Raw genomic sequence first — 24,244 nt, 5'->3', positions numbered from 1 at the left:
TCAAGGTGGAAATTATTAAACTGGACTTTTCTTTAGCAAATTTTACAATACAGAATTGACTGAATTTCTTAGATATTCACATAATTGAAACTGTGTTATTTTCATAACCTAGCACAATTAGCAAGCAAAGTTGATGGGGGGGGGGGAAGAATGCCTGAAAGATGGTTGGTATAAAGAAAAAAAAAATCCTCCTTGGCAATGCATTTTTAACCCTGTGTTACTCATCCATTCTGAGTTGGTACACTAAAAATATACTTTCTTGTTACATCAGATGATTTTTATTCTTCTTCCTATTTGCTTGGAAAATGTCAATATGGGCAAAACAGCATACTTCTTTCAAATCTGTTTAATGGATACAAGTCTGTTCAGCATTATTGTTCTGTTTACTGCATTTCTAAGGTATCAGAAAGTCACTTGTTTTTTTTTCCTCCCTTGGATGTTAAGAATTAAACTGAATTATTAAAATTATTTAATACATGTTAATATTCTCAGACATGAAATTAGGAAATCCTATTATGCTGTAAAAAGCTGTGATAATATAAGTTGCTCTCTTACATAAATAAATAAATGACCGATATTACCGGAGGCTTTAAGCTCCAAGAAAAAAAATGGAAGAAGTCTTTTATCCTGGTTTTTAGAGGGCATCAGCAGCTTGCTTTTATGAAAAAGTAACAGCTAAATGCACTGCAAATAATTTGCAGTAATCCAGTTCAGTGATTCATGTGTCTGCTTTAATGGGTCATAATTCAGGATAAAGTAACTGAGTGCAGTCAGAGTGCAGACACTGCTTATGCCAGGGACAGTATCTCTTCATAAAACACACCTCAGCAGAAGCAGTTTGCCAGCCCCCTAATACCCTCTGATGTTTTGATGTCCTGCATATTTTTCCGATTAAGTTTTGAGTGCCATGTTTTTAGTTGTATTTCCACATTCATTATCCTCACGTAGACCCTTCAGCGGGTTTGCCATATATGATTATTTTTTTAATGATGCCTTTCTTTCCACTTCAGCAGTTTAATAATCTAGCACATGGCTGCTTCTCAGTACTCAGCATTCACCTCCCCAGTACAGAAGAGGACATGTGCTTTGGCTTCAGAATTCCATTTGCAGCTTTAGAAATGCATATTCCCTGTGGAACAACATTTGTTTGACATAACCATTCATTTTTATTACCTCTTTAAATATGTTTATCCAGAGTTATCAATAATCATAAATAACTTGTATTCTGTTCTTGTCCTGTTTTTTTCCACAGACAAAATTGCTTACCCAGTACGTATTAAATCTCGGCAAGTATGATCAAAGCTACGACATCAGAGACCGTACAAGATTTATTAGGCAGCTTATTGTTCCGAACGAGAAGAGTGGAGCTTTAAGCAAATATGCCAAAAAAATATTTCTGGCACAGAAACCTGCCCCATTGCTCGAGTCTCCTTTTAAAGGTACAACCACCAAAATCGTTTGGTAAACATTCCTTGTGTAAAGGAATGTGGCAGCATATTATGTTTCAAACATGCTCACCAATTGTGTCACTTAGCAAACACAGGTGATTAATATGCAAGGGTCCTCGCTGCGCTCACTCGCTTTCCAGTGCGCGAGGTCTGGATGTTGTACGCACGTTGCATTTATCTGATGATAATCCCGCACAAACTGATCAATTTCTGTTCATGTTAATTTTAAATTTGGTTCGAATAACACCAGGGTTGGCTTTCAAGGAAAAAATACACTTTTGTTTAGAACAGCATTAGTCTTGTAACTAGACTTTAAGAGAAGATTGTTAATGTGACTATTGTAAATGCTTTATCAATCTGAAATAAACTGAATCTCAATAGATTAGATTTTTATTATTTTTTTCCAAAGTGAGTATTTTCCTTGTGCATTTTCTCTGTCTTTTTAAAAATAAGAACTCCTGTCTGTCTTCTCAGATTAAAAGATTATCAGGTTATCTCAATTAAAAATGCCCTGTTACTATGATGCTTTGCAATTTTAATTTTTGTACTTACTTAATCCTAGTTTTGAAGCTCTAAAAGCAGGTCCATTTTGAAGAAAAACCATTAAAATTCTGGATGTGTTTGTGCCAAGACATGTATATGGATTGTTTAACTGTGCTGTCATTCTTAATATTCACAGTAAAGTAATTTTTAGAGAAGCTACATTTCAGAGCAACACCTCTAAACACACTGACTGATTAGCTTTTTTATTGACCATTATGGGGGAGATTATTGTAATCTATGGACTGAAATCAGTTTTTTGACCTATGAAGAGCTTCCTAGTTTATATTTATTCCATGACATTTGAGGTAATATAATGCCAATTACCTTTAGCCCTGATTAAGATTGCTCTTTGTGGTCTATCCCTCCCCTCCCCCCTTTTTTTAATAGCTCGGGATCATTTCCAGCTCGGCACCTTGTCGCACACGCTGAACGCTAAAGCCGCCGGCTACCTGGAGCTGTGTGACTGGCCAGAGGTGGCGCCCGACCCGGCCCTGCGCAACGTCGAAGCCGCGGAGGCGGTAGGTTGACATCACGGAAAGTAACTTTCCTCAAGGCACTCGTAGGTGTGTAGTATTATATTAAAATGTAAGTCTTCAAGTTCTAGACTTGCTTTATACTGGAAAACGTTGGTGCCTGTGAACGTCCTCTGTTCAGCTCGTTTCGGCCTGCGCTGGGAAAGGAACACCTTAATGAGAAGAAACAGTAGCTGTCTTGCAGATTTTAAGTGGATCAACTGTAAGCTGCCTCTACTTTGGTCATAGCTTAAATGGGCTTCTTCCCCTCCATCTCACTTTTGGGACCATGACTCTCTTATTGGCTGTGCAGCGGTAGGTTAATTGCTGTTAATGATGAGAGTTGCTGCAAGATCAAAGTAGGAGGTGAGCAGAGGTTTGTTAGTGCACCGATGCTTAATCAAATCCAGGTTTAAAGAAAAGAAAATTGGTAATATAAAGAAAAGGCAGCAACAGGGGAAACAATCATTTATGTCTCAAAGCGTAAAGTTCAGAAGAGAGCAGGTCTGGCGTTTCAGATTGTTGGAACAGAATTTGCGAAGTTCTTATAGAAAGCAAATGGCAGCTGTTAGGGCGCTATAGCCATTTGTGGGTGTGGCGGGGCCAGTCTCCTACCTGTGGAGAGCTTCTTGTTACTGGGTTGCAAACTCTGCGGCAGAGTTGTGTCCTGGTACGGCAGCTGCGATTTATGCATCGGGTACCAGAGTCCTCATAAAAGTAGGTGAAAGCTATTGAACCATAACAGAAGTTCAAATGTATATATGTATAATATACAGTGATAATATAATGTATAATATACTGTGATGATGATACTACCAGAGATATGCTGTTGTAACAGGTATAACCAAAAAAGAGCGTGGTCCTTGTCATGAGCAGCTTCCACATGACTTTGCACGCCAAGTAATTTGCAGTTAAGGTGGTACGAAGAGAATGGGTGGAGAAAATAAAAAAAAAAAACCAGATGATACTTGTAGAGGCCAGTAAATAGAATGATGTGGTAGAATAGGCATTTCTCCTTAGTAGGTTAATATTACTTGCTTACCTTCTTATATGCATTTCAGGAAAAAAGATATTTGTGTACAGAATTCCGGAAGCTTATATAAGGAAAATCTGAAGGCGATCAGCTCTGGGCAGTATTATAAATGAAGGGGTTGCATGAAAGAAGGTGTGGAGCCACCTTCTTCCATAAAATAAAAATTATTACTGATGTTTTTTCTTGCTGGAGTTGCAGGAAATTGATCAAATGGAATAACATCTGTCTGCAACATAAAAGGAGACATCTCCCCCCAGCCATTTAAACCTCAAAACAAATAGGAAAATCCTTTCCCAAGGTTTTTTGTCAAAATATTTCCCTTTGCAGAGTGCCTCACTGTCATTAATTTTGTGGTTTCTGTAATGCTGTATGTGCGTATACAATGTATATGAGTGAACCTGAGTTGTTAAGCTGCAATCCAGTATCAAATCGACATTCGTATCCAAAGGAATCTCTGCTTTCTAAATAATAATTGCTAGGTAGAAAATGGCAACGCTTTGACAGCTTTTGGTGTCTAGGAAGAGACCAGGAAGAGCCATACACCACTCAAGCACATTGTTAGGGCTCTTTCAAAAGTCATATTCCAGATCACGGCCCTCACTGAGGCAGACCTGTATCAGTCTGTTGATATCGTTGTCTGCCTACTTGTTTTTTTTTTTTTTTCTGGTCTGTCCAAGTTCGTTGCCTCTTCTTCTGCAGTAGGCTAAAGGAAAGGGCGGGGGAGTCTGGCCAGCGTACTGCAGTGTTCTGGTCTTCTCTTGGTTGTGAGAATTATTCTCGCTTTGGAAATTGCAAATGAAGTGAAATATAATTGCCCTGTGCATACTGGAACTTCTGCTGTCCACTGGATCCACCAATGTTTTTGCCTTAAATTTGGGATGATAAAGGTGGTGACTAGCTGTATTTACCCTTCGTTGCCTTCAGTCCAATCATAGGCTAAACTGAGCTGGATCCAGAGATATAGCTCTCAGACTTCAGGTTCTTTGGCATAGAAATTTATTTACGGTTACTGATGCTTTTAGTCCACCTTTAGTGAATCTTCTTCCAGCCTCCCTGATAGACATATCTCACCTTTTATAGGTATGTACGAAACTTCTTAATTGTGTAAAATAATAGGAAGTTTAATAGTTTGTCTTATCTTGCTTAGAAAATTTATTTAGAAAATGCCTAATGCTACTACTGCAGGAGTTTTTCTTTGCCACAGTGTGTGTCTGTTTTTATATTGCTGGCTGTAAAAGTAAACTGAAGTTAAAATTTATTTACAGGCAAAAGAATGGACTGTATTTCTAGGTAAGACAAAGAAAGAGAAACCTACTGAAAAGTTTTACTCTGAATCAGAAGAGGAGGAAGATGAATCTGCCAGCACCAGTGCAACAGGTAGGTTTTGGGAAAGTAACTTACATGTAGCATAGACAACTTAATACATTGTCAGAGCTGGTTGCTATAAGAGCTGGAGTCATTAAAAAATATATATATATCTAAAAAGAATTCACACACACACACACACACACACACACTCGTAAAGTATGTATAAAATAAGGAACTTGGGGGAAAGTTAAATTCACTGCAAATGTGTAATATCTGATAATTGTACAAATATAGCCTGTATGTTCATTAAATGAATTAGAATTTGCTTCATTTCCTAGTTAAAATAGCTGGCATGCTATTTTCATCCAGCTTTTTGTCTGGTAGAAGTAATGAGGGTTTGTAACTCCAACTAAATCTAAATGCACCTAACATTTTGAGGGAAGAATGCCTACAGTCTTAATTGATGGGAATCATAATCTTGAACTTTTTTTGGAATTTGCTGTTGTTGAAGTACTATTTTGATAACATGTGTTGCTAAGTTGACAAATGGCCAGACTTAGTTAACTGTGTATTTCATGAATTTTTAGTAAACTGTGACTGTGTTACAGTTTTACTCTGGATTTCTACACAGTGTTGTCTGTTTATTATTATTGGGGTAATGATGGAGAAGATAACTGGCAGCAGCCTATCAAAATAAGTGACCTAAGGAACTCCTGACCAGTCTCTCACTTAATGCTAGATAGATGGTTTCCTGAGATTGTTTCGATGTGGTGAAGAACAAGATTCTCATTGGCCCTTTCTAAACTTTAGAGCAGCGGAGGACTACCAGGTCCAGAGTTTAGACACAGGCAGTGTTTAGCATTACAGACCTAAAAGAGTTGGCAGCATCTTGTTGAATGGAGAAGAGAGACTTTCAAATCTGAATGCGGAGCTTCTTCCCTCTTGCTCCCAAACTGAGGAAATAAGTAGAAGAAAAAAAGTGCTTAACAATTGTATCATAGAAATTAATGATCTTTGAAGCAAGAATATATTCACTTCAGATATTTTAACATTTTGTAACTATAGGATTAATTAGAGGATGCATAATTTGTTTAAATCAGTGGTTTAATCATCATCACTGTCAGTATTCAAGAATAGTTTATCTAATTAAGCAATTGGTTTAAAAATAATCTTGTAGTAAAGTAATATATATATATAAATTAGAAAATTTGAGGTCATCTCCCAACTCCTGATAGGGTTATGTAACTTTGAAGACATTGGTAAGGATCCACATTCGAACTGACTTATTAGGAGTTCTAGTTTGGTGAAGTACAGAACTGTATGCTAAATATAACAGGTTTTAAACCAACAAAAGTTTGTGAATGTGAGGGGAAAGTGATTTTATCATCTGTTTTTTGTCTTGGGTACATAATGCTAAAACTTCCAAGTGGATCTGAAATTGCTAATACATTGTTTATTTTAAAATTGATTTGGATCCTGAAAATAAAAACCTACGTAAAATATTTAGAAAAAAATATAAAAGAGGTTCTTTATGTCAGAGAGCAAGTCTGGCAGTGAAAGTGAGAAGGAAGATAAGGAGGAAGGCAGCAGCAATGAAAGTAGTGGGAGCTCCTCTTCCAGTGAAGAATCGAGCGACAGTGAATCAGACAACAAAGAAAGTACAGTAAAGAAAACATCTGGAACTGCTGAGAAAAGGTAGGTGTGCGTATGTGTGTTTAAAAAAATTTTTTTGGGGGTTGTTACTAGGTTTTAGGGCACTCTTGCTGTAAACAGTCTGCTAAGCATTCAAGTTTAACCTGTATATGTTTTTTACCTGTATATACTTAGTGTGTGAACTGGGTTCATTATTTTCATTAATAAGACTACTCTCATGTTTGGAATTAATTCCTGACTTCAGTAAAATCTTGGGTGGCTTTCTGAAAATTGATGTAACCTTGGGAGGCTGAATTAGTGATCAAACAGTTGTATGAAACACTTAATTACCTTTTGCAGCAATTTTGCTGAGAGCTAAAATTAAGTCCTTCAACACTTTGCCATTATGTAACTAAGACAATTGATTTTTCTAAATAATGTTATATTAAAAAGATTATGATCCAAATATTACAGGCAAGGGCTGTGAAGGGAAACGGTCATAAGATATTTAAGTGTTAGCGCTTTTTAAGATTGCCCATTATCAACAGCATTATCGTGTATTAAAGTATCATTAAAATTTTGAGTAATTGGGGCTAATACCTTGGATTGTAGGAATCTGTTTCTTCCACTGCTGTCAGCAAGTGGCCTCTGCAGACATGATCGCCCTTTGCTCTGTAGTCTGCTGCCAGCTCACTTGATGAGTTTGCAGCTCAGCTCAGTCGTGGCTGACAGCGCTGATTGGGGCGCAGTACGCACTCTGCTCCTTTTATTACAGACAGTAATTAAAGCAGCTCGCCTTGCCACTTCCATAACAAACACAGCATAATGCCCTAATTATGACTTTATTAATTTAAGTCAGGTTTTAATGATTTTAAAAGTGATTTATATTGTTTTTCCTGTTCAGAACAAATGAAATCTGTAGGTTAAATTAATAAGGCTTTTCATCATCGCAAAGTTAAAAAGCTAGTTACCAGTAAATTCTTTTCATTAGAACAGCATCTGAAATTTTAAGCAGAAAGGTAAACAATGATTACCTATCAAAACTGGCTGATGTATAATAAAGTAGTATTTTTTTTTTATCTTCAGATCTTTTTTTCAAGATAAGCAATGTCTTTTGAGCAACAATTTGCTTTACAGATAAAAAGATTTCTTGGGTTCACAGTAGTTTATTTGTTGATGCAGCTACAGCTGTTCCTGTTCAATGTTAGGAAATGTAGACAATTTTGTTACTACCTGCATAGAAGTAATGAAGGAAAAACTTTAAACATTTGTGGATTTATTTGTTTTTGTCTCAGTGACCTCAGGTTTTTAAGGAAATGTATGTTTGTCATATTACAACTTCATTCTGATAGTTTCTATTTTTTCACCATGATTTTAACATCAGATATGCTTCACGACTTTTTCTGTGATGTGTACTCGTGTTTCATTTTTAGATTCATAAGCTTAAATTTTGCTGCTTTCAGAAAAACTTCTTTTGACTATTAAAATTTTATTTTTAGATTTCAACTTCAATTACATGGGTGGGGCATTGATATTGTGGATTAAATATTAATATTGTTTTAATAATTTTATCTCATTTGTTAATTCCATCCTAGCAAATTATTGAGAAGAAGAAAGTTTTCCCCCAACTTTCATTCTATTACATTTTTCAATTTCCCTTCCCTGTATTTTTCCCTTATAAAATTGTTGTCATCTGAAACAGTATCACAGCATAGTATATTCTTTTATACTGTTCATAAAGCTAATAAAAAATGTATAACAACTTAATTTGAGTCCAGAGGGACTTTAATAATTGAGTGGTCTGGGTTTGTTTAATTATCATTGACCTCGTTACTCTTAAAGCATTTTAGTATCCAATTTATTGTCTTGGGGAGGCAGCTGAATTAGGTAGTGAATGAAACACCTGATTTCAAAGTATAAATTGATTGCCTGCAGGGCCAAGAAAGGATGTTTTATTTCTATATGCAATACTAATTTATTTGCCCCATGATAACTATTAGAAATCAGGTTTTATTTCCAATGGTATTTCTAGTTAGTAACTCCCTCCAGAGACAAAAGAGTAATATACAAATTTGTAGTGAGCCTATTACTAGAAACGAATAGAGAAGATTTTATAATATACAGTAGCTCTTAACTTAGAACAACATAATCCAGCATTGCCATGGTGAGCGGAACTGCACTGGGTGAAGAATACTGTCGCTTGAAGCCTATGGGTCTGCCAGCTGCAAGCTACTTAGTGTGACCAAAGGTGTCAGAATGTGACATTATAATAGCTCTTTTCTATAAACTCCTCAATGTGTCGAAGTACTTGTAGGCACTGTAGGTCTTCTTTCTAGATGGTTTGATTTAGAAGGGTTCATGAAGAATTAAAATCCATGTATTGAGTTTTCTTAAAAGGAATGTTATTTTGCAAAAATGTTGTATAAACCCATCAAGATTCTATTAATCATAGGTGGAGTAGTTTGAAAGTTCCTTTATTTAAAAGGATGCCTGCACTTCTTTCTGAAATGTCACGAGCTTGATACACGCAGATGTTAATATTTTTGTTTGACCTTTTCCCCTTTTTAGATTATATATGATGGTGTACTGTGTAATGTGATAGGATGGTTTTGTGTTCCCTTAAAAAAACCCTGCTAATTCTGTTCTCAGCCAAGTTCCCATTATCGTGAAGAAATACTGACTTAAAATTCGTATAGTTAAACTTTGAAGTGTTAGTGTAGAATGCATACTTCCTAAGCACATTTCTTTGGTGGTTTTAGGTCTGTATCTTTAAAAAAAAAAATTTTTTTTTTATGTAGTGATTCAGAGGACATTAAAAAGAAAGCAAAGGGGATCACCAAGAAAAGAAACACATCCAGTTCCTCTGATTCAGAGTCCAGTTCATCAGAAGAAAGTTCTTCAGATTCCAAGTCAGAATCAGACCTTAAAAGTGACTCTGAGTCTGGAAAGTCTGGAAGAGCTACCTCTAGTAAGGTAAAACATAATAATAATAAAAAAAAAGTTGTAAAATATGAAAAGATGCATCTAACCATCAATGTATGTTTCCTTCTGGGGTATTGGAGATGGGTTGTATTTTTATGGATGTCTGAGAAGCAGAATTTCTTTAAGTACTTGTTGATCTTTCATAGAAAGACCAATCCCAAAATAGTAACTGTTTGATAGCTTAAGCAAGTAAGAGTATTTTATAATGAAAACCAAATTTCAGTTTTAACTGTGTTATATTTTTATTCCCAATAGATAAATAAAAGATGATAATTCTTGTTTTAGATAACTGTTCAACTGGTGAAACAATAGTATATGGACAGTTCACAAAAATAGTACTCTCATTTGGTATTATTATCGCATCAAAATGGGCCCTTAAAGCATAATTACTATAGGACCTGGGGCTGACATGAAGCAGAGGTTAAGAAACAAATGTCAGTACATTGTCTTAAGGGTTTGAAAACTAGTAGAACAACAGGCTTTGTTTTTAAAATCCTTGCTAAAATTCAGAAAAGTGCAGTTAATTAATCCATACTTGAGGTGTGTACAGAGATTGTTAGAGTGAATATTCTTAGTGAGTAAGTAACTTTTATTGCTTCATATATTTTATAGGAATAAAGCATATAGAGGGTTCTGTTACTCGAAATTTTGGTACTTCATGCATATTGTAAGAAAGCTAGTAGAATTTAGAGTATATCTTTCTTTTAAATTGGACTCTGAAATGTGGGAAAGTGCAAAAGTGTTCAACAGAGCCATTCCTATGTCAGCTTAGTTTTAATTGCTTGCTTTAGTGAAGAAAAAGAGCTAGTTAAGTTAAGTTAATATCATCTTCATCTACCTACCTTTCGTTTAAAGCAGGAAAAAAAACCGAGGAGCTTCATGCTACATCTGTCAAGGTGGAAGAGTAAAAGAATTTCTGAAACTTATTTTTCCGTTATCAAAGATTTTCTGTGCATTTTTTTCCATATATTTTATAAAAATTGCAGGGTATAATTCATCTCAAACATTTTTATTTTAATATGGATATGTTGTTTTGAAAATTAATTGATACACCAAAGCATTTTAAATTAAACCAACACATTTCAATCATGATGCCAGTATAGAGCACTGAATAGTCAAAACAGGCATCATCTGTTGCATTTGATGCAATCATAGAAGCTACAGGGCATGCATGCTTTGAACTTACATTGGAACTCTATTAAGCTGTTTTGGTGTGAGCTTTACTTGGTCAGGGAAGGCTCTGTATTTATCTAGATCTTGAGGTTATGTTGTGAAAGTGCAATGTTTGTAACTTTCCAGGTCTGCCTAGGAACCTTGAATTGTAACCCTTACCTTTAACCTATTCCCTTCTACAAAGCAAAACAAAAGATGAGGTGAGATTATAACACTTCAGAAATGGAAATGTGTTTTCATTGTTTGATCATTGTTTTCTGCCCAAATACCACATTGGATAACAGAGCTGATGTCAAAGTTTTTCTAATCCAGAGATCTAACTGGAACTCACCAAAACATGGTTGTACAGCAAATGTAATCTAAATCCTCTCTCAGCATAAACTCCTATGCTGTTAGATGAATTAATTCTTCTAACAGTTTGCAGCTTCTCATGGAAGCACAGTATGTTTTCATGAAAAAATAATAGGTACTCTGACCTGCTTAGTTCTGAGCAGCCACTACAAAACCATGTTCAAACTACAGCATCCTCTGTCTGCTGCACCTCTCCATTTTCCTCAGGACGCCTGGGGCCATTGCTCATGGTTTCTTTCACTACAGTATCTAAACTACTCTGATTCTTTCACAGGGAGTGGGAAGACTGTTATCATTAAGAAGCTTTCTGCATTTTAAAACAGCAAACTTTGAGCAGTCAGGAGAACACGTGAAGTCAAGGGTACTGAATAATAACGGAAATGGAATGTCCAAGAAGCTTGGGATTGTTTCTGTGGAGTCAATTAAAAATTGTCAAGCACTTGGATCTTAACAAGAAGAAACTTGCAGAAGTGGTCTTAAAGTCTTACTTAATTAAAAAGCACCTAAAAAGAAATTCAGTAGGAATAATGAGAGTTTATGAGTACTCAGCATAACACTTGATCAGTTAGAAAGCATAGAAATGAAAAACTGCAAAGCTTTTAAACATCACAAAAATTATTAAAACAAGCAGCAAAGGGTTAATGTGCATGGCAACAAGGAAGGAGGCAAGGAGATTACTGAGAAGTGAAGATGGCATAGAGCTGACTATCCAAAAGCTAAATAAGTACATTCCTTACGTTTTTCTTTCCACTAAGAAACTGGAATATTAAATGTAGGGGTAAAGAGAGTATGGCTGATGGGCTAGGATATGGGGGTAGAATGGTCATATATGAAGTGGAAAAAAAAAGTGAGTTTCATGCTCTTGAACACAGAGGATTTTTTCAGTGTACTCTATTAATCCCTAGGACCACAAAGTTAGTTTCCATTTAAGTTGTGTTGGATGCCTGTGTTTATATGCAGAATGTTTCTGATATTTGGTTACATTCAGAAACTTAAATGGCCGGGAGGTGAAGAGAAGACAATAGGTGGAGCCTAACGGGTGATAACCTGAATGGCCCTTCCAGATTGGAAAGAAAAGCAATAATTAACACAATTTAAAGAATGTTATTGAAAGTCTTGTATTAGAGTCCTTGTGTCAAGATACATTTTACAAGAACCACCCATGATTATTTTACTTCCATGAAAATCTTGGCATTTTTTTGCCCCCTACCTGACTTTTTTTCAGGTCACCCAAGAGGCAGACTGTTTCAGCCAGACCCTCAGAAATGCATGTAGTTCTTCTAGAAGGTTTCTACTGGGAAAGACATTGCTTATTTTATTCCAATGAAGAACCTGCTGCAGTGCATTCTTAATTTACTCAGTGTATATGGGGAGATGATTCATTAGCATTTTTTTTCTTTGTGAATAAAACTGAAAATATTTTGTGAAATACATATTGATGAGAGGAGAAGTTTTCAGGGTCTGTTTTTAAGTTTCTCAGTTTGCCGCAAATTATGAACCTTGTTACACAGAAAATATTCTGGGGGTTGTTTTCCATTCTCTGGTTGGATACCAGTGTATTCTTAACAGAAATTCCATAATGAACAAAGTTTTATATGCTCACATGGGCTCTTAGTTTTTGCATTTGCTAAAATAAAAATGTTACAAAAACTTCAGATTATTTTTTCTGAATAAGTTATTAATGCTTTCATATTTCACTCCAGAAGAATTCATTTTGAAAAAGCTGTTGTGCTCTCTGTAATTGAGCTTCAGTGAGTAAAAAAGTCACTCTCTTGCACTGCAGTATTTTATTTCACTTTGAAATGTGGGTAGTTATTGGTGTTCAGATACATAATCTACTGTAAATATAAATATTATAGAGCTGAAATACAGATTTGAGGATGATGCATGTATAAGTACTTGTCTCTACAGTGGGATTTTAAAATAAGCTTCTGTTGACCTCCTTATACAAGTATAATACAGTCACTCAGCTGTTAAAAACCTGATCCACTATTTAAAAAATATACGAAAACAAATTGTCTATCTTTCTGCCTGATCTCTTTTCAAGTGCTAACACAATGGAAACAGTGGGTGATCTGTCAATGCATTTGGATTGTCAATGATGGTTTTGTATAAATATTGGGAGGATAAGAAATAAAATTCACACAGCAAAATATGATTTCATCTGCCTTTTCTCTGCAGCTCCATGGCTCATGCTGCGGTGTGAAATTCTCATTTTACACACTTTGCAGGCGGAGCACATGAATTATGCATTGAGCAAGAGAAATCTCCTGCTTCAAGTCCTATATGCATTTACCAGGTTCTATCTCTATTACCAAGATGAATTGCAAATGGAGAAATGTTTGATGGAATATAGCTTAACTTCTTTGTTTAGTATTCAGCATTTTCTGTAGCTGCCTCTCTAGGTAGGAAGCTGTTTGGAACTTGTAGTCTTATTTTTAAGAAAGGAAGATGAAAAATAACATTACAGGGAAATGCCAGACACATCAGAACCTTTTTATTGCCCTGATTTGGAATGCAAAGCTTTTTTCATTCAGTAGAAATATCTGTTGGTAATGTTTGTTGCTGTCATTGGCTATTCATTATTCCTAGAAAGCCAATGAATTTTCCTTTCTTTGAAAAAACAAAGAAAAAAATAATCATGTTTGTAATAGGAAAGACCAATTTAAATTGATTTCTTCAGTGATTTTTTTAAAGAAACACATGCACACCATTAATGTATATACATCCATATATGTGTGCCTGTAGAAATATGCATATAGATATAAAAATATTTGGGTTTATATGTATATACATGCATACTAACAGATCCATACCTTGTAAGTGGCTGAGTATTTGTTTGACACATTTGACTGAAGTAGAAAATAAGACTTGATCATAGTTTAACATTAGCTTTATCTTGATGTAGTTAGCTTCAGATTCTACATTCTACACAGATAAGGTTGTTTTTTGTTGTTGTTTTTTATATACAGCAAACTGATTGTACTTAAGTATAGTTTTCTGATAAGGTACGCAGTGGAAGGTTTTCTTGCTGTGCACTACCTTGAGGTAGTGATTATGTACTTATCCCTCTTTTTTAAGATTATTGGGGTTTTTTGTTTTTATTTTATTTTGTTTTGTCTGGAAAAGGTAGTACATGATAACATTTATTACCCTTTTTCAGTGTTGAGAGGAAACCGGTTTGGTTTTGAAATGCAAAAAATATATTCCCTCTCAAAGAGTTTTTTCCATTTTTGAAGATGAAGTACATAGTAAAATACTATCAGTGCAGAAATGGGTTTTATTTGATTGAATTACTTACCAAGCTTTGTAATATGTACTTAGTAACTACCTTAGAATGGTAAAATGAATACTAGAAAGCCTAAACTGAAGCCTAATATTTGTGGTGTTTGTAACATTATAGAATGTCCTATCTTAGGAGTTTTCAGTGAAAAGAGAAAGAGAAAGAAAATTTCATATAGAAAGCTTTATTTAAATGAAAATAGTCAAAAAATCCTGAATGAGACAACTCCAAAATGTGAGCAGCTCTGTTGAATTTCTGGGACTTCACGGTGTGTCCAAAAATGTAGATGATGTGCTTTGTTAAGATTTGTCCTAAAATCTTTTGTCATCCAGCACACTTGTTCTGACCCCTTAAATGGGAAACTGATACTAACAAAAGAGAAATGGCTTGGTCGCAGCCCCTTCCTCTCCTGCCGCGCTGTCCCACCATTCGTCCTCACCTGGTCAGTGCCAGAGCGGGTAGTAGCCCTTGGGTTTCTGGCCCATTTCTTCTGGGCAAGTTGTTCATCTGTGTCATTTACGTTGTTGTTGTATTGCCCATTCTATATTGTTACTGCATTGCTGAGTTTCATCATCTTTGGGCTCGCAATACGTGGTTGCTTAGAAGTTTAAAGAGGTAAGCTTGCTACAGGTAGCACTGTTCTTAAATATGGCTCTTGAGGGTTTTTTTTTTTTTCCCCTCTTAAACATCTTAGCCTGGCAATGCTGTCATTGACAGAACTGAAGAACATGCAAAATTCACTTCCTTGTACTTAGTCCCTCGTGTGGATGAGCCACTTTTCATAGAATTTAATTGGTCTCATAATAAAAGGCAATGGAGAAGTCCCATCTCTGCTGGGGTGATTAGCAAATATAGAACTACAGCTAAAAATAACCTTTGAACTTTAATCATAGTTGAAGATGGAACTGAATCTTGGTGACAAGTGGAGGTAGGGAGGAAAAGAGTCAGGAAATTGAGCTCTTTTAAAAAATACGTATTTGCAATTTCTTTATTTGTGTTCTCTTTTGGTATATACAGGTGTCTTAATCTGTAGTTTAGCAAACTAAGTCAGGTATGATATATAATTTATAGTAAAAGGATTGCAGGTCATGCATTTCAGTGCTAAACATTCAGCAAGTAGAGCTATAAAAACAGTTGAAACTCACTAAAAAAGTCATCATGAAGTGATTTATCTAATGCTTAATAGATATGAGTAATTCAAGTAGTATCTACCTCATGGAGTATACCATTTATCCTTATTTTACAGATGAAAAAAGTTAGGCAGAAGCAACTAAATGACTTTCCAGTACTCACCCTGAAAGAGAAAAAGGAAGTCTGGTGCATTGTGACCAAAATGTAACTTGGGAGAGCTGGTTCTGCAGCAGACTGCCTGACTGATTTTGGACAAAGCATTGACAAGATGGAATCACATTAGCACTATTTTAAAGATATTTTTGTAATGTTTCCTTGATCCAGAGGGATATTTTAGGCCAAAAAATCAGTGATGGTAGAACACTTGAATACTGTAGTGATATGGACCATTCAAGTATGTAAATTAAAAAAAAAAAAAAAAAAAAAAGGCAGTAGTGGTTTCCACTCTGTTCTGTCCACCAGATTCTTCTTCTCCTAGAATATCTAAAGCATATTTGTAACAATCATGCTTGTGAATGCTGCCTGTTTGAGCCATAGGTTTGTTGGACAAAAATAAGGAATAATGTCATTTTGTCCCAGATCAGGACTGATAGTCATTAATGTAAATAGCTCCCATTCAAATGGTGAGAATATAAAACTAGTTTTGTCCTTGTTTATTGGAAGGATGCTTGGAATTTCCCCCAAAATTGGAAAACAGATGGCTTGACATTAATGTTTTCTTGAAGCTGATCTTGAGATTGAGACAGTAGAAGAAAGGGAGTGTGTTTTTTAGAAAAGAGGTGTCATTTTTTTTTTTTACTATCGTGCTAGACAAAGAAAGTGATTCTGGCTGCTGAGTTTGAGAGGACTCCAATCTCCCTTAGGAAGTCCTGAGTGCCTGAAGGGACTGTGAGAGCTTGCAAGCTAATGCTCAAGAAACAGAGGGCAGGATGGGCATATGGAGTTTTACTGCTTTAGTTAGACCTATTAATTTATTAGAATAACTAACAGAAAAATTTTGGCTGTTACATGCTGTTGAAAAGAAAAACTGGTAAGTTGGAAAGTTCACAAAAGTAGAACTCTTGAAAACAGTATGTTTAAGCCACTTGGAATATCTTGGGATATGAGCAGTGTTTAAGGACTAAGGGCAATTGACAGCTTCAAGACGTTTAACTCAATGTGGACTTTGGGAGTACAGTTCAGTTTATTTATAAAAAGGAATATTTCTCCCCAGGTGAATCCTCTGAATGCTGAGCTCTAAAAATGGATACGTTTTTGTTTTAAAACAGAAATACACTTTGCCATTATAGAAGTATAGAATGACATTATTTTGCTGATATGGTAAATGATGAAATATTCATATATTTTGACAGAAAGAAGAAAAAACGATACAAGAGAGAAAAGCTCCAAATAAAAAAGATGTGTTTCTCCTAGATTTAGATGACTGTAAGTATCTTGACTAAAACCTCATTTTTTTCTGTGGGAAAAATTCACTTCAGTTAATTCAATGAAAATTTAAACGTCTGAAACAGTGATTCATTTATTGTTCCAGTGTCCTAACACAGAAATATGTATCACTCAGACTAAACTTATTTTTGAAGCAGAATTATTAGAATACATAATTGTGTTTATTTTAAAACTGAGAAACATTTTCAAAATTTTGAATATATTGGTATGTAAAGCCTTTGTTTTTAGAAATTTTTTGTCTGAATTTATTTTCTTTTGAAGTGGATTTATTTCCTCTTGTACCAATGGGTGTTTCTTTGACAATATCTGTGCATTCTAACCTATGAATTAATTATATGATTGTAATAAGATACTAAAAATCACAATTTTGAAGAACAGATTAAAATGTAAGCTTGGAAGAGCAGAGTAAAGCTGATAGGTTTTTTTGGCTTTGCCTTGTAGTGCAGTTCTTCAGGTTTCATAAATTAATTAGATCAAGATTTAGAATCTTTGCACATTTAATGAAAATAGCTTATTGTCCTTCCCAGTATTCTAAATTTTTGTAATGCTAAGTATCAACTGCTTTTTTATTTCTAGTCTATCCTGTGACATCTCCTGTGGCAGTTCCTGCAGCAGCTGTTTTGTCCCCAAGTTTAGCAGCAGACCTAGAGGGATTAAGTCTGTCAGGTTCATCTGTCATTGATGTAAGTAGCTTTAAAAAGGGTGTATGGGCAATGTAAAATTTTTTTTTAACATACTTTCACCTATGTGAGGTATTGTATGAAGTTCTGATTTACATGCAAGTTTGACAGCTTTCTCTGATGTGTAATAATAAAATTCTGAAAGGTGGAGGAAAGTATGAATATTGCATGTTTAAGAAGGATGACTTCAAAGGGTTTTAACCTTGTCTTTCAATCTGGCTTTTGCTTTTCCTCAGGGAAACTTGTATTCACAAATTAAGTATCCAGACCATGCAAATCTTCCAAATCCTGTAATTGCTACAATATCAAAAAATAAACTGCATAAAATCAAATACTTGTTAAATACTTGTTAATTCTTAACCTACTGTTCTCCATACATGCCTCCAACTATGACATTTTGCTACTTGTGAGTAATTTTTCATGAGTATACAAAGCGTAGCCCCTGGGTGCAAATAAAAAGAGTATAGATTTACAATCAGTGGTGTATCAGTATGTGTCATGATTCATTCTGTTAGTGCTTTCTGCTTTGTAGCACTTTCCATTAGGGAATCTCAAAACAATAGGTATAATTAAGCTTAGCAAAGTCATGGAGGTAAACGGCATTCCTTTGTTGCAGGAGGATAATGGTTTGTGTTCTAGTTTTGTTTTGTTTTATTTTATTTTTCTTAACTTTAAACATTTTGTACAACTGATTTAATTTTGCAATTTAATAAGGAATTGCACTGGTGCAACACAGGATAGTTAACCACAATTGCTTCTTCCCCATCCTTTAAAGCTTTAACTGCTCAAAACACAGGCTATGATCTGTTTTCCTGGTAATGGTTTGGCTTAAGAATAACTGGTGTCTCTGCTTTTCTTCAGAATTATCCTTCCTGAGGGTAGGTTAAAGACAGCAGTTGGTAATGTTTGGTGCTTGAGAACACTCCTTATTTGTCTTTGTTTTTTTCATCATCTACAATACATGAACATGTGTTCCACTTCCCGCATAGATGTGCTTGCTTTCCTCAGAACTGCTACAATTCATTTGCAAAATTGCTGCCTCCCATCTTTGCGAAGGTAGTTTAAAAAAAAAAAAAAAAGTAGTATGAGATAGGAAGAGCTAGAAGGCGCAGGCTAAGCAATGGAGGAAGTCCTGCGTAAATGAGTTGATTCTGCAAAATGCATCTTTCTTGATACTGCAGAATTCTGCTTAAAATGCACAGCCGGAGAAGGAGCTAGAACACTTCCTCATAATTCCAGCTCCAGAAACTATCCAAAATCATGTAAGAACTAATTATTGCTGTCTGCATAATAGTTACCTGCGTAGGGCCATATTCAGTTTTCAGACTTATACACTTGACTCTTGTCGTTGATGAGAATTGTAGACATGCATGAGGTTTTTTGCTGTGTTTTGTGCTTCAGGAAGCAACAAAATTTAAACGCTGAGACGTGAAAGCTGTTCTTTCAAATGAATTCTATAAATTGTGAAGTCTTGCATGCAAGTAGTTAAATACCTATAGTCACATGTTGTTCAGTACCATCAGGTAATTTTCTAAAAATGAATGTATAAAATGGCTTTTAAGACTTTGTGTGGGAATATGCCTCTTAAAATAGTGTTTTGAATTTAATCTGTGACCACCAGTTCTAAAAATAAGGATAGTTGTCATACTTCAGAAAACTTTTTTCCTTCAGCAGGAGAGAAAATGAATTTAACTGTAGGACACATGCCAAACTAATAGTAAGAAATTAATTTATTACTACGCAATGGAGAGCATGGAGTAAAAATAGATAAGTACAGTATATGACCCTAATATCAAAGAAATGTAGCAGCCACTTATCTTGGAATATGTCAGTCTGTTATTCAAATCATTCAGCACTGTAATTGAATACAGCTTTTATAAACCTTATATCTCTAAATTCATAGCTCCTGAACATTATAGAAAGTATAAATATGACAATTGTTTTTCAGTAATACCATGAGTCTCTTTAAGCCTATAAAAACAAAACATCCTTGAATAAAACTGCAGTGTACAACCTGACGCCTTGTCTGTCCTGCAGCTCATTTGTTTTAATGATTTATATGTACATACAACACACTTCCCTTACAGGCATGTGCACGCACATGCGCCTGTTATAGTTTTTTTTCAGGAAAAATGAAATTCTCTTTGTAGCAGAAGTGTTCTAACTTTGGTAATTTGAGGATAATTGTCTTCTGTTAGCTGGATGCAGAACTTAGTAAATTATTCTGCATGCTTCTGCCCTGGTACGTGTAGTCCATATTCAGATGGCTCAACCAAACCAGGTAACTGAGGTCACCAGAGGATACTACAGGGGCTTTTAGGGCTGTGCACACAAGAGAGGTCAGACCTAAGTACTTGGGGAAACTGCGCATTTGGAGAAGATAATTTGAGACAGAGGTACATTTGAAGACTCAACAGATACTTCAAGAAGCAGTGCCAGGTAGAAGTAGGACTAGAGAGAAATTTGGAAATTTTCAATGTAAAGTGGTTATCTGAAAACATTGGAAATGGGTGTTGGCCCCAAAAGGGAAGTTATAAAGTGAGAGAAGAGGAAACTGAAAGCAAAACTCATGAATGACACAAGGACAGGGAGGGTTCTAAACTACTGCAGGAATGATATCGTGAGCAGGAACGAGGAAGGTGAAAGAGGAGATCTATGCTAGCAGAGAAGCAGAAGAGGGGAGTGATCATCTCTTTCTCCACATTGGACAGCAGATGAGAAAAAAGCTAAACCACTCATGCTCTTCACATTGGGTTTTTAGATGGTAAAGATTCAAAAGCAACTGCTGTCCTAAGTGCATAGAGCCCAGAGCACACTGTATATGGTAATTCAGTAAAAAAAAGAGATACATACATTAAAAAATAATGCGAAGGAAATACTGCTTTAGTAGCAAGAAATTTGTTGCGACTCAGGACCATGTTAGTGCAAGGAAGAACCGACTGTTGGATATAAGCTCTGGTGGTAGCAGCAGTTGGATGGAGCAAAAAGGGAAGTAGTGTGTGGTTGAGACAGAGCAGCATAGGCTGAGATAAGTAGGATTTGAGGAGAGGAGATAGGGTCTGTTTCCCCCCTCTTCTCCTCCAATTGCAAATGGGATAATTTGGGGGAAAAAATGTCAAGGGTGAATGGTAAGAGAAGTTTCTGATAAGGTTACAGCAAAAGAGGGGGAAGTTCTCGATGTTGTAGTGGAGAGGTACTTACAGAAAATACATTCGATGCAATAATTGAGTGTTGTCATTAATTATTATGCATATTGAATTATGGTATGATTGTGGAAGTGATACTGCTTTACTTGCTAGGTTTTTATTTGGTGTGTTCAATGCATTCTCTTGATAATAGCAATTACCAGCAATGTAGTTTTTATTGTTCTGTGCTACTCAAAGTTCCACAAAATCATATTGCTTTCTGTCCTGTGAATCCTGTACGCAACTTTTGATTAAGATCCAGTTTGAGAATTTCCTTAGAGTGATGATGCATAGAGCAGAAAAAATAGCATTTGACAAAAGTCAAGGTTGAGCTGCAGAACTGTCAAACCAGGTGATAAATGCATTTAATTACAAATTTAGTGCACTTATTCATTGAGAAATACTAAACATGGGCTACCTCAGTATTCAGCTGGAGATCTCTTCAGAGCAGGAGCACAACTTAAATGGTATTTTAACATCTCAATTGCCAAGGTAACTTTTACAGGGGAGAACTTTTTTTATCATTTTAGGTTACTTTGTCCATTCAAGCTATTTCTAATATCCACTGTAGCAGGTGTTGAAAATAATTCTGAATGATGTTTTTTTTTTCCTTGTGTAACGATCTCTTGTTAGAATTACAGGGAATACAGGAACTGCAGTGATGGATTAGACCATTGAGCTTGTCTGGTATGCAGCCTCCAGCAGAGATTAGTGAGAGAGGCTTAAGAATTTGCAAAATCCTACAGTGGAGAAATGAATAATGGTAGTCCTTCCAAATAGTCAATTGTTGGCATGCAGTCTACTCCATGAGTTTTATTGTCTCAAAGCTTTCTTAGCAATAGTTATTATATAACTGGATATATTTATTGTTCATATAAGCTCTGGCCTGAGTTCTTCCTGGGTGAGTTAGAATTACCTCAGGAATGGCTATGTCATCAGAAGAAACTTAAACTTGATTATTTTTTGAATCAGTTGTAATGCAATCACTTGTGATAGCAGCAGACTGTGTGTGATGGCTCAAATAGTTTCTTGCTCTACTTCTGCCCTGTGTTCTCAGAGATACTTTAATATTCTAACAGCCATTGACTGTTTTTTTTAGTATCTAGTTTTATATTTTTTGTAAAATATGTGTGTGTGTGTGTGTATATGTATATTATATATATAAAGCAACTGCTTTTGTCCCTCTAAAACTTTTTCACTGGGACAAAAGATGTTTCCTGTGTATCAGTTTGGAATGTTAGCCACTTTTTTTAAAAAATCAGATGTTTTTGTGGTTTTATGTTAAGATAACACATGCTTATGGTATCCTGCCTTGATATCATTTTGTGGAACAGTATAAAGTATCTGTGTCGCCTCCATTTTTCCCTACTCAATGCTGTAGGAACATTGTAACTAGCATATGGTTTAATTGGAATAAATTTGGTAAATGTCATGTTAGTAGGGTGCCTGGAAAAGTCCATGCCTATGAAGCAAGTGAAAAGGTGTAGTCTTAAATTTAAGAGTTAAAAAGCAACTTTCTCTGAGTGCTGCCCAACATTCAGCTCTGTGCAGCTGATTAGGTGTGACTGATGCTTGTGGGAAGGCAGCGTGCTCCAGTGGATACAGAACTGGGTGTTACATATGGAAAATGAGTTCTATTTTTGGGTTACTACTTTCTGTGTGATCTAGAGGGAGTAACTTAATCTTTTAGTTTTCCATCTGAAAAATGAGGATAATGATGCTTACTCACCTTGGGAAAGCACTTTGAGATCTACAAATGCATGTACCTGCTCATCACGAGATATTAACGATTGCCAAGACAGAAGGAAGAATAAAACAAAGACCTTTTAAATAATCAACTTTATTTTTCCGTGTTTATCTGAATTTGCTGGGTGTTCTTTAAATGGTAGCGTAGTATGTATGCTAAGTAAAATATTTGAGAGTTATAATGACCTGCCAGAAATTGTTTCCACATACTTATGGAATTTTTAAAGTGACAGTTTGGGGGGGGGGGGGGGGAGGGGGCTATGAAACTGTCTTTTTAAAAGTATCATTTCACCTTTATTCTTTAATTAGAAATCCATTCATCATTGGAATACATCATATTTTTAATGTTTTTAATGTTTAAGCCTTAAAAAATACCCCTCATGTTTATCAAATGCATTAATATTTAAAGAGCTCTACATTTGAGAATTAAGAACCTTCAACTTCTTTTTCTTTCAAATAAATTTGAGAATTTAATTTGGAAATTTAAGCAATTTAAGCATACATTTCCTGTCTTCCGAGTCGAAACCAAATTCCTGATACAGGACACGGGCTCAAATATAATATGCCCCGTCTGAGGCATATGATATTATTATTATGTATAATCTCATTGAGTGAGTTGAGACTACTGTGTGTTTTAGTACTATATGCTTTCTGAATTGGATCTTTAAGTATATAATGTGTTAATATAATTATTTGGAAACTTGTATACTAATTAAATTATATACTGATAAACTATGTCTTTGATTAACAATAATCCTGCTGATTCAATGCTATTTGTTGTTTTGTTCTCTTGGAGTGACAGAGATTAAATCAATATTCAAATATTGAATCTAAAAAATAAGAAGTGCTAAAATGACAAACTACAGAAAAGTAGAATATTAAAAACTTATCTATAAGATAGAAATGAAGTTTGTGGGCTGAGGACACCCTTAGTCCTTTTTTTGGCCTGCCATTAAAAATAATCAGTCCTTTCCTTACAACTAATCCAACTTTGTTGAGAATTAGATGTCTAAATCTATGAGAGAATTCAAAGTAATGTTTCTTTTCTTTCCAACATAATACATGTATACATATATATAGTCCTTAAAATAGGACTGCTGAAAACAGAGTTGATGTTAGGTTTTTAAAAACAAATGTGTAATGCATAGAGATGATTCCCAAAGTTATTCTTTAAACATGTAATGGTTACATATATAAAGTAAAGCATGTCTATATGTGTGTTATGCTAGGTAACTCAGAGGAGAGAGAAAAAAAAAGCTATATTTTTATTTTACTTTGTCAATAAAACCTAGCTCTTAAAAATTTCAGCCACATCTTTCTAAGGTAACATTTACCTCCTCACATCTTTAGCATCTATCAGACATGACATGGGACATATTCATTGACCCTAAAAATTTTCATCAGTCCCATGCACTGGAAGGGGGCAGCCCCAGCCAGACAAGAGGCTCATTTCAATTTTAACGGCTGTAATTAAAGGTTAATTCACTGAGTCAGGATTAACGAGGAAAGTACAAATGATAGGCAAGCAGCTGCCTTTATAATACAGGATTAGAACAATGCAATTACAATATGAATTAGAAAAAATCAACTTCCTGAAAAGGTTCTCTAATGAATGAACTGCATTTCTCTGTTCTTAATTGTGGTACTTAAACATGAAGACTGTGAAGCACTGTTTTTTGTTGTTGTGATAACACTTGATCCACAGTGTTTATAATAAGATGGCATGCCATCTACAATACAGCAACTGATATATTGATATATTTAATACTGTGCTGTACTGAAAAACTTCAG

At 35.2% G+C, this 24,244-nt stretch overlaps 1 protein-coding gene across 2 annotated transcripts in view; it reads left to right on the top strand.

The window, feature by feature from the left end:
- LOC135325000 (AP-3 complex subunit beta-1-like) overlaps positions 1-24,244 on the top strand; it is a 150,383-nt gene that overhangs the window by 84,903 nt on the left and 41,236 nt on the right. For both annotated transcript variants that reach the window (XM_064502274.1, XM_064502275.1), the window contains exons 16-22: positions 1,253-1,439; positions 2,379-2,509; positions 4,802-4,913; positions 6,383-6,539; positions 9,275-9,449; positions 16,749-16,821; positions 17,419-17,525. In XM_064502274.1, the coding sequence (XP_064358344.1) occupies positions 1,253-1,439; positions 2,379-2,509; positions 4,802-4,913; positions 6,383-6,539; positions 9,275-9,449; positions 16,749-16,821; positions 17,419-17,525 (942 nt within the window). The remainder of the gene's footprint in view (positions 1-1,252; positions 1,440-2,378; positions 2,510-4,801; positions 4,914-6,382; positions 6,540-9,274; positions 9,450-16,748; positions 16,822-17,418; positions 17,526-24,244) is intronic.

This window comes from Dromaius novaehollandiae, chromosome Z, assembly GCF_036370855.1.
Source record: "Dromaius novaehollandiae isolate bDroNov1 chromosome Z, bDroNov1.hap1, whole genome shotgun sequence".
In the NCBI taxonomy this organism is placed as follows: Eukaryota; Metazoa; Chordata; class Aves; order Casuariiformes; family Dromaiidae; genus Dromaius; species Dromaius novaehollandiae.
Note: the sequence above shows the minus strand (reverse complement) of the source record. Positions and strands in the feature narration are given on the sequence as shown.